Below are 11,767 nucleotides of genomic sequence, written 5' to 3'. Positions count from 1 at the left end.
CGGGATCGGTGGCCTCTTCTCGGTCGTTAAGCTCCTCTGTGGAGGCCTCCTCTTCTGGTTCATGGTCAAATTCAGCCTGGGCAGGAAGCTCCTCACCACGGTAGCTATCATCATCATCATCATCATCATCATCATCATCATCATCATCATCATCATCATCATTATCATCATCATGATCAACCAACCTCTGTTTGTAACGTCTACTTTGATCATTGGAGACCCTTGGTAGTGGAGTTTATTTAAAGCTATTAGGAGCTTTAGGACTCTTTTAGACTTAAAGCTGGAGTGTGGGACTTAAACATGTAAATTATCGTCTGTTACATCAAGCCATCCCCAAACGAGTTTAGACAATGTTGATTAAGCCTAAAGCGGACTGGGAAAGCTCTCATTATTTAGCAGCATACCAGCGTTGTGTTGTCTGCGGCGACGATATATATATGAAATGTGACATGTTAATAATTTATATTTGTTCTTTGTCTTTCCCAAAGTTCCCATCACTCTTCTCCTTTGGCTTGTTCACCAAGTCTGGTCCAACCATGAAGCAGGTGCCGTAAAATACTGTATGAGTTTTTTGTATCCTTTTGGGACCCTGAGATGAATATGTGCATGGCTGCCCAACATCGCCTGCAGTAACCAAGGGAAAGGAAATCCAGAAACTGCTCCGGGTTATTAAGTTTGTGTTGTTCAAAGCCCGAAAACCTATTTTCTCAATCATCTTCTCATATGGAGCGATGGGGTCAAACAATGAAGAGAAAAGAATCTGCCAAAGTATCACCGGTTTTGGTTATTTTACATGGGAGATATCAGTGTTTGGGTTTCTGTCACTGATTGGTTTGGAGGGGTTTTGGGAAAATCAGGATTTATCGAATCAAAATGTGATGACAGTTTATTTGATGTAATGAGTGTTAAACTCTTAAAATATGTTTTAGAGAAAAACTAGTTCTTTTTAGGTGCCTTAATGTTATGTCAAATTAAATGTATGTGGTCTGTAATGTATGAGGGATACAAAAACACACTGATATAAGCAAATGTACTAGATTTCTCTATCCTACTGTGTTTTTCCCGCTCATTTGGTTCTTTCTCTTCCCTCAGATAGAAGACACGTGTTTCAGCTTGACGCTCTTCGGGGAGGGCTACTCAGAGGGTTCCGATCCCACACACGGCCGACCCAACGCAAAGATCTGCACCCAGGTCATAGGAGCAGGTAAAGCTGCCACAACTACAGTACACATGGGCTTCTGGTTGTGTTTAATGGAAACATATAGCTATCATACAATTTATTATTATTTTGTCAGGTGTCATAAGTAACACCTCTGCTTTTCCTACTATGTAGTAGTACAAGTGGTGTTGTGAATGTTTGACTGTGGTAGTGAGTAGATTTGGCTCCAGATCTCTGAATCACTCCACATCTACCTTTTTTCAGTTCATATAGAGAAATTAAATAAAATGGCACTTCGGTCTGATTAAGAAGTTTTACTTTAATAACTGCAATTAGTTGTTAAAGGATCCGTCTGATGTATTTTTCAGTATAAGAAGGCTCTGTGATGTTTTGAGCAAATGTTACTCAAACGGGAATAAATCGTGCATTTGTTGGGGACTATTTTCTGTGGTGGATTAATCCACATTTGGTGCCCTAGGGAGTATTTACAGCAGCAGGATGGTGTATGCTGGGTTGACGTGGGGCAAGTACAAGGCCACGGCGGTACGATGGCAGTAAGAGACAAAGTTGATAAGCTGAATAGAATCAAGAATTTCTATTATCACGGAGACAGGACTCAAAATATGGAGTGGGGCGGCGTTTTCGGATTCATTCCTTGGTGCATGACACTTAACTCTGGCCTTTGTTGTCATTTGAAAACCGCTACAAAACTATTTTTAAAGGGGCAAGTTAAAAAAACATGAACGTTGACCATTTCTGCAACTTTTTTCATGTCCATGTTTGTGTTTTTGTTCTGGTTCACAGAGCCTGGTTATGTCGCTACAGTGTCTGCTCTGGTACAAGCAGCGGTAACCTTGCTGAATGAGCTGCACTCTCTGCCCAGGAGGTCAGTTTAGTCCCTTTTCTTTTTATAAATGGGAGACTTGGTGAAGTCCTTCTGTCTCATCTATATCTGCCTCCCTCTTTTCTTCAAGCATCATCATCCCTCTCTCTCTCTCTCTCTCTCTCTCTCTCTCTGTCGTTATTAACAGGGGAGGGGTGTACACTCCAGGAGCTGCGTTCCATAAAACCAGTCTCCTTGAACGCCTCCACAACCACAGCATCAGGTTCTCAGTCAGGAACTACTAGTAGCCCTTTAGAAAGGCGGAGTCAGTGACTCTAATCCAGTACACTTTTTGTCACATTTAGTGAATTTCTCCTCACGGTCAGTTAGCTGTGCATTCTGCGAGTGCACATCTGGGGTCCATACGCAGCCCTGGCTCTGATGGGAAACACACACTGTTCTAGCCAATCAGCAACAGGGAGCTGATTGGCTGAAGTCATCTTTCGCCAGAATGGCTGACTCCACCTTTAGCAGTAACCACTGTAAAGGTCACTCAGCCTAGTTTGTATTTGCCCTTTTTTGCAGTGAGTGTAACTGTAAGACCTGGGAACCCTGCACCTTTTGTTTGTCTGTTTAACTGTTTGAGTAATATAACTATAGAATTCATCAAAGTTGGAAACCAGGATCAGAAAACCTAAACACACTGTCCGTCACCCACTAATGATCTCTGGATCTCTACATCTTGTTAAACCGCCGACATATCTTGACCCCTAAAGATTGATTTTGCATTTCTGAATATAAGCAAGGTTGGTTTCCTCAACAAGAATCTGAGTCGCCGTGCTAATTTGTACTTGAAATGTAAGAAAACAAATAAACACCAAACTTGATCAAACACTCCACAGCAGAAACTACAGAATGATCACTGAATAGAGAGTTTTACAGTGAACATTGGGCTGTGTTTTTATGTCTGCAGTTGTTGCTGTTTAACTGCTAGACTGATCCCCTGTCAGCAGTCTAGTCTATGTTTTCTTATTGATGGAGGTGAGACAGCAGGGCCAGATGGTGGTCCTGCGAGGCCCCTGGACACACGTCTTTTACTGAGACCAGTCTTATCCTTTAAATTACCCTCCGGTCTTTGAACTTGCACAAAATAATTAAAAAAACGTATGAATTGTTATGGATTGTGTTGATTGTTGTACTTTTCACAAAATACATGCACTATGGGTAGCCTGCATTCGCTCATTCATACAAAGTTCACCTGAACTTGAGAATGAACCTTTTCCCACAGGAGAGATTGTTTATGACGCTTGAGAATGTATTAAAAAAAGTTAGGACTGTTTCCTAATGTGATGTTCAACCTGATAGAAATAACAGTTGACTCACTAAACAGTGATTATCCATTGAACCTGATACAGGGTTGACAATGAACTGATTAGAATCTGGTCGTAAACTCACAAAGCAAGTTTCTGGCCATAGTTTAAGAATGAATTTACTTATTGTGAAAATTTCACACAAATGTCTAAGAGGATAGAATGATGATGACATTTTATTTTATTGAACAGCAGGTCTTGAACAATCTTACAAAATTAAAGATAAAGAAAAGTGTTGTAAAAGGTGTTCATAAAATGGAATAAGAAAAGTAAATTAAATATAAGAAATAAGGTATTTAAAAATAATTAATAAACAATAACATAAAAAAGTCAACATACTTAATTAGGGGCTACAGAAATTAATAATTAAAATAACTGCAACGTACTTTCACTTATTGTGTTTGTCATCAGGGTTAATGTATCCATGTAACAATTGATTTCAACTTGAAAAATATCAAAGTTTTGGGGAGGACTTATAGAATCTTGCCTTATGGATGTGAATTTGTTACATTCAAATTGAGTGATAATGTCATTAGGAGTATTTATAGACTATAGTATTATGTAGATAGAGAGTGGCCGAACCTTTTCTGAGGCTGCAGTCCTCCTCCCACATGAACCGAACCCTTTTCTGCCACCAGGTGCCAGTGTTTCTCCTGCTCCTCATTCCTGACTAACATTTCCTCAGCACAGCACAGATGACAGTAGAGGTCATTCGGTGCCTGCGAGGATGCAGAGACAGTGGCATGGCCTCAGTCATAAAAATAAAAATAAGACATGACGATCTGCATGAATGGGGACAGGATCACCAGAGAGGAGGACCTTTATGAGGTAGCAGACATCTCCGATCTTTAAAAAAAGCCTTTGGCTCATCTGCATCTGGCTCAAGGTTTACAAAAGAAGTATAACAATGTAGAATGTTCGATCGATTTTACACCAGACTATGAGACAACAAACCACGTCCTCACGCGTCACACCTGTATATGTATGGGCAATCATGTTTTGATTTCAACAGAGCTCTTGACTTCATCTGGTAGAATGTGCTGCACTGTAAATAGTTTTTTTAATGATGGACAAAAAAAAGAAGTATATTCTGTGATAATTGACTTTATCAAAACAAAACAAAACCAAAGACGGTGTTAAACAGGGTTCCTCGATTCCCACCTGGTTTAATATTCAAATGGTGGTGAAAGAAATATATTTAGATCATTTACTTCAGTAAAAGTAGGAATACCACTCATTTTTTTTGAATAGAATAGAATTGTTACTAGAGGAAAGGTATGCAAGTACTTTCGGCAAAGTGTAATTCAAGAAAAAAACAAAACTTTTATATTATTGAATTGGATTATTATGAAGTATATATATCGAAATAGAAAAATATTTTTTTATTTATCTTATAAGCTCATCATATGAATTTTCCTTCACGATATGTGAAGTAAGCAGTCAGCTGTTTACCATGTTGTACTACTGTAATAATCCAGAGTGTAAGAAATGTACAATAGTGTACACATTAACACTATATACACACACACAATATGCACTATACTACACTATACACCACACTACTACATACATGATACAACACACAGTAGCACACTACCATTAAAGAAGATGTTGCAGACAAATCATTATAGGTATGATGAAACATTTGGGCCTCTCTCTTCCTCCAGGGTACGCCGCCGATGTTAGACATCCAGTTCAATTAACTAGTCATGGTTAGAATTGTTTAACCTGTAAAACACAGTTGTATAATGTCCACTGTGGCTCTGGAGGAGCTTTTGTCTAGTCTGAGAAAAAAACTGATGATGTCTTGAGGGTTACTTTCCCTGATGATGTCAGCAGAGCTATTTTGGCTTGGACTCAGAGTTATTGTTTTTTAATTGGGGTATGTGCACGTCCTCAGAAGTCAACGCGTCGCATATCCAAGATGCAATACGCAACATGACCAGTAGGGGCTGTATAGTGATGTGACAGGGAGCTCCTGATTTAGTCGCCTCACATCCCATTTGCTATGGCCGGCTTTTTCTCTTTCTGCTGCAATTCTCAGAATTAACAATATAGTAACCGCTCAAGTGCCACCGTGTTTATTGTTTACATCATGCTAATCTAGAATTTCTATATGATCTGCGTTCTCTGGAGTTCCCTCTTGTGGAATCATTTACAATGGCCGGCTGTTGCTCCTGCAGTAACAGGAGTAGTAGGTTTTTGTTTTGATGGGTCTCGTTGCTCTCATCAGTCGCAATACAAAACCTCACATAAACTCACTGTATGCTACCGCCCAGCACCAGGAGCAGACAGACACAGTTAGTGACTAGCTGAAGGACATAAAAGGAGCAGTTATAGCAGCTAAAGAGGCAGATATTTGCCTCAGGAATTGGTGGAGACCAAAACAGAGCTTGAAGGAGAGTGAGTGATGGACTTGCATTAACCAGGTGGCCAGAAGCTGGACTCCAAATAAATGTGTCAGATGGATGTGCAAACAGGCAGCAGCTAGCAACAAAGTGGCCACAAAAAAACTAAAGATCAAACACTTTCACAAGTGCCATTGACGAAACAAAGACATCATGTCAGAGCAGAGTTTTGGGATGAGGAAGTGTGCTGTGCTCATTAGCTTCTGTATAAATGTGCTGACAGCACAACAAGAGTGTTTCTCAACAAGGCCTCTGAGGCGGTATAAATAGTGGGTGGCCTACATGGGAATGAGGTGATTGGTGGAGGAGCTCAGGTGAGGGGAATGAGGTGATTGGTGGGCAGATGGGAGCGGCAGGATGTTAGATTAGAGGAATAAAGTCTGACGACTTCTGGCGGACGGGGGGAAAGGGGCTCGGTAATGTGGAAATGAAAAGGGCATAGGTGCAGAATGAGCATGATGCTGCCATCAGATACTCGCCTTTGGAAACAGCTATGCAGCATAACAAAAATCCTTAGTATTGAGAGAGGCATTTGTTCATTTTTGGAAAAATGTGTTTTTAAATGGGAAAATAGATGTGTTAGGCTGCATCCGTCTAACTCTGTGCCCATTTTAGGTCAAGGTCTTGGCCCATTAACTTCACTTAAGTGGATGGATATATGAACACCAAACTACCCAATGAACCAAAGGCAATGGGAGACCATGTGGCAGGATTAACATTCTCTCCTAGAACCAGAACAATCTATAGTGTTCCTGTACCCTCTGGTCTCCTTCAAAGGTATCTGAGTTATCCTGCTCAATAATGGATGAACCACTGACAGAGAGACTTTGAGTGCATTTGTAGCACTAGTTTCACTGATGCTTTCTCTTAGCCCAGGAGTTTCCTCAACTCTTCCTAGCCAAGACTGCACTGTTTGATCTGAAACAAAAGGGTCAGGGCCAAAAAAAGAAGTTCTGTAATAATTAGGACAGCTGTCTCAAATTGTCGGAAATGGAAATGAATACCTGATATTATTTTAACATACCTCCACCTGTAGACAATGAGTGGTTTTGTTATATCTGCAGTTTATTCTTTTGGATTGTTGCTGTATCCTTTGTTTTTATATTACTTTTAATAATTGTAAATAAACTAAATTAAAGTATGGGTCACACATACATGCAGTGGATATTGAAAACCTTAATAAAAAGGGATCACTGGACTGATCACATGTATGCCGAGAGCCAATCAGAGGAAAGGAGTTGCCCTACCTCTGCCAAATTGTTCATTCTTTAAAAATGCAATTTTACTCTGACTCTGCAGAAACAGTGATTGTGATTGACATGAAATATAACTGACATTGTGTGAAGCCCCTGATATAACACTCTAATATGTACTACGTTCAATAGACCAGCTCAAGGGTCCACTATGGGGAATGTTTCTAAATATATATTTCAAGTACTTTTGTAATATTTTGAGGTTCCTGTAATTTACATTATTGTACTACTTTACTACATTTCTCATGCAAATATTGTACTTTGTATTTATAAGACAATAACATCATTCTTATTCTGAATTGGACCCTTTTGTGTAAGGTGGCCTTTACTTTTTGTACTTCAAGTATATTTTGATGTTAGTACTTTTGTACATTCTTTTAATGCAGATCTTTTACTTGCTTCTTTGACTGTACTTCTTCCACCACTTTGAGTCCAAAACATCACTTTTAGCAGTTTGTTAAATGATTTGTCACCATGATAACATTGATGAGACTGAGGGGGATGAAAACTCTCAAAGGGAAGTTTCTCTAGAGTCTGAAGCAAACACAGTTAACATGCAAAGTTGTCTTTATTGAAAAGCAGGAAATGAGCAGAATAAAGTGATACAGAGACTTAATATTCAATCATTCATTAACATTGTTGGGGGAAAAAAACTATATGAAATAGTTTGATTGATTTCATTTACATCAGGTTTAACAGTAAAAAATCATATATTATTGATGCTTTCTGGTATTATCAGTAGTATTACTGTAGTATAATAATCACATTGTTTTATAGTGAAAAAGAAAGAAAAAGTGATGGAGACCATCCCCAAAATGTTAAATAGGAGTTCATCTTTTTGTCCTAACTTTTGGTCAGTTGCTTTATCTGTTTAACATTAAAACCCATAAACCATTGATACTTGAGATATTATTGAGTGACTGTAATATAATGATTCATCATTTTAATATATTAAAAAGAGAAAAAAAAAGTGTAAGAAGCCATCACCAAAAAGATTTAACGGCATGGCTGGACTTTTCTTTCCACTCTAGTGAGTGTTGGGAATTCTCAGCTCTGCACCATGAAGAAGGCTTTTTGCTTTCACTGGTACACACACAGGTACTCAATCCAGCCACGATTGCCGGAGTTGAGATTTCTCTCGATAACAATGACACCAGCCTTCAGGTACTCAGGAATCAAAGCTGTGTTGACAAGGAGGGCGATGGCCTTAATGGGATTGTTGGATCCCTCCTTCTTGAACCACAGGTACACTATGCTACCGCAGTTGCCATCGTTGAGGTTAACATTCACAGACTTGTAATCACGCTGCTGATAACTGCGTTCCTCATCTTTGGTGGTGGACACTTGCAGGTCAGTGAGGGCACGCTTGGGGTCGGTGGTCTGACGGTACCAGATGAAGACGTACGATCCTCCTGCTCCCCTGCTAGTATCTTCATCCATTCGGATGAAACTGTTGCCAAACAGGTAGGCGTCTGCTCCGTAGGAATTAGTGGCAGTGACGTCGCAGATGTAGGTTTGTTTCTCTCTCTTCATCCAGATGTGGATCCAGGCCCCTCCGGCGGCGCGGTTCAGATCACAGGCCAGTCTCTCATAGCCGATTTGAAACTTTGCAGCTTCATTGTTTGCATCAGTAGTAACATCAATGTCCACTATGGGAGTATCATACTCTCCAGACCCTTTGTAGTACCAAAGGTAGATCTGATCACCTCCTACTCCAGCATTGAGATCTTTATTGATCTTTGTGTACCCTGCACTGATCAATCCAGGAGTCATGTCAGCCTTGAATGAAACTTGAAGCCTGGTGATTGCTTTTGGCCCATTTTTGTACCAAAGGTAGATGTTATTTCCACCTGCTCCTTTGTTCAGATTACCTGGGAGTTGCTTGAAGATCCTGTCTCTGAGATTTTGCTCATCTACTTTGTTCAGGGACACAGCAAGTTCTGAGATGTAGGTAGTCATGGTGGTCGACTGCATAAAAGAAAGACAAATCATGAGTAAACAGTTAGCAGCATGACTGTGCGTCTTCAGATGAGCTCCAATATTATCACTACAAATTCAAACATGGATCACGATAATGACATCTAAAATAAATAACATTTTAAATGTGCATTTATTCTGCCCCCATTTACACTATTCACAGTGATTATAATCGATTAAGATCTGAAATAGAAAACTGTACTTCCACAACGAGAAAACATACATTCTTGAAGACTTACGTGTCTGCTGACAGTCAGTGATAGAGCGGCAGTAAGAAGTCAGCTGGTCCTCTGGATTCTGCTGTACTAACTGCAGGTTAGCTGCCTATATATAGAGAACAAAGATACGAGTCATGAGTCACATGCAAAGGAAATAATATCTTGACAAACCAGACTGATATCTTGATTCCCTTTAAGTAAACATGATCAAATTCAATCTCTGAACTGCTGCCAAAACTAGCACAAACAATTCTTTGTTCCAATGCTCATGTGTGGTTTTTGTGTCTATCTAATGGTTTCCAGCTCAATAAAATGGTGCAGCTGGACATTCTGGATTCAATCATGTCTTTAGTGTTAACTAGTCCAACCTTCCATGTACAATGAGAGACATGGGTGAAAATTGTAGTTACTCATGCCATCATAGCTATTTTTCGTCCGTATCCATAATATTCACCAAGTCTCTCTTCTAAAGTCATGTTTCAAACTCCTTAGCTCTGACCTCGGCTGTCTAAAACCTTGTTCTCTGCATTCGCCCCTCTCTGAACTAATAGTGTCTAAAAGTGACAAAAATAATATTGGATTTTTAAATCAATCTTTTGAATAAAACGTGTAAAGTACATTTTTCAACAAAAGGAAAAACTAAAGCTGTTTGGATACTTTTTTTTATTGTTACAAACAGCGATGTTCTAAGTTCACACTCTTCAGGTCATGTGGCTCAGTGCCTGAAGTTTCTTTTCATCTCCAGGATCCATATTCTCCGTATATGTTTACAAACTATTCATGGTTTTGTCATCATGATTGTCCATACTGCTTCTTCTGCTCACGCTGCCTGCTATTGTGGTGCTGTCGTTCAAAACAGGACGCTGGACAACCAATAAATGAGCGGGAATCAGTTTCTTGAATGAGGATGTCAAGGCAGCTACACTCACTGAACGAGACGTTCTCTCAAACTTGGACGTCTGCTACTTACAGGAAGAACGACAAATGGATGCAGTCAAACCACATTAACATTGCGTGGCTTTGGGCTTATGTAGCCTACCTACACACACTCATTCAGCATTTCTTTCATGTGTCTCTGATCAAATGTAGACTGTTTCTGGGGTTTAACATTTGTTGTTCGATGTCCCACAAGAACATGTCTCTCTTCTCCCTAGTTTGTCCTCCTTGTCCTCTCTTGTCACTCAGGCTTATTTGTGCTGGGTTATCTTCAAGTCTTGTGTTTGGCAGGACTTTGAGGAAGAAGTATGGATAAGGAAGAAAACCCCCCCCAACTATAACAAACACGCCCACAAATGTTCCCATTTAGTGTTTGTTCAGTCATCTGTAAGTTTATTGTTCTTGTGAATGTACTGAAATCCTGGCACCATTTATCATAGAATTCCACTTTTCTTCCTGTTCTGGTTACAAAACTGAACACACATGAAATAAACTTCTGGTTTGTGGTATGGAAACAACGCATTAGCTTTATTATTGTGTTCTCGCATTTGGTAGACACAAGAAGACAGTTTAAAATGATTTCGATTTTTATGAGTAATAATACTTTTAGATTTTACTTGTTACTTTTCTGCAGGCATTTTAAATCAATGAAAAAATTGTACCTAAACTACTCTTTTTATGAATTCTACATATTGATTCAGCCAACGTTTTATTCATCATGACCAATGATAGTTTGTTTAAACATGATGCTAGAAAGTACTTCTACATTTTCTGAAAAAGCAGTTTTACATCACAAGGTGTTCTAAGTTAATGTTGTGTTTTTAAGTAATAAAAGTGGAAGGTTTTTACTTAAATTCTTCACGAGTCAAAAAAAAATTGTTTTGCAGTTTGATTAATGATTTGTCAGCATGATAACATTGATGATACTGAGGTGATGAAAACACATGAAAACTCTCGGAGTGAAGTCTATAGAGAGTCTGAAGAATTATGAAATAGTTTGATTGATTTCATTGACTTCAGGCTTAACAGAATAAATCATATAATATTGATGCTTTGTGATCATACCAGTAGTATAACTGTAATATAAAAATCACATTGTTTTATAATGAAAAAAAGTGAAAGAACCCATCACCAAAATGATTTAACATCATTGTTGGTGTTGAGAATTCTCAGCTCTGCTACCATGAAAAAGGCTTTTCTCAGGCTTTATGATTCATGTGCAGAAAAAGTGACATATAGCTTTAAAATGAAATAATTCATTAACAGTGTTTAAAACAACAGTTTCTTGTACCATGAAGTGTTTTAATCACTTCTGTGTGAGTCACACCTTCTCTGAAGAGGATAAACACCTGTGTTCTTGGCAGGACTTTGAGGAAGACGCATCCATTACAAACAGGCAGAACACGAACACGAACACACACACACACACTTTCTTTATTGAAATGCACCTTTATTGTGACTCTGCAGACTCATTTAAACATTTGGTTTGCAACTATAATAACATCTCTAACATCTAATACAGATGTGTTCTGTTTGAACTCACTCAGAACCAAACTAACTGAGAAATGAGAAGCTGCCAGGGTAAAAAGATGAACTACCAAAGATACACCAAAAAATGAGAGT

At 39.0% G+C, this 11,767-nt stretch overlaps 1 protein-coding gene across 1 annotated transcript; it reads right to left on the bottom strand.

The window, feature by feature from the left end:
• Nucleotides 1-7,581: 7,581 nt before the first annotated feature.
• On the bottom strand, nucleotides 7,582-9,304 carry LOC129107469 (uncharacterized). The gene is made up of 2 exons (XM_054618963.1): nucleotides 9,230-9,304; nucleotides 7,582-8,981 (listed from the first exon to the last, which is right to left on the bottom strand). The coding sequence occupies exon 2, from the start codon at nucleotides 8,970-8,972 to the stop codon at nucleotides 8,094-8,096; it is 879 nt and encodes a 292-aa protein (XP_054474938.1). The 5' UTR covers nucleotides 8,973-8,981; nucleotides 9,230-9,304; the 3' UTR covers nucleotides 7,582-8,093.
• Between the last annotated feature and the right edge of the window lie 2,463 nt (nucleotides 9,305-11,767).

The sequence above is a fragment of the Anoplopoma fimbria genome, chromosome 18 (assembly GCF_027596085.1).
Source record: "Anoplopoma fimbria isolate UVic2021 breed Golden Eagle Sablefish chromosome 18, Afim_UVic_2022, whole genome shotgun sequence".
Taxonomy (NCBI): domain Eukaryota; kingdom Metazoa; phylum Chordata; class Actinopteri; order Perciformes; family Anoplopomatidae; genus Anoplopoma; species Anoplopoma fimbria.
The sequence above is the reverse complement of the archived record's forward strand: the minus strand, read 5'-3'. Positions and strand labels throughout refer to the sequence as shown.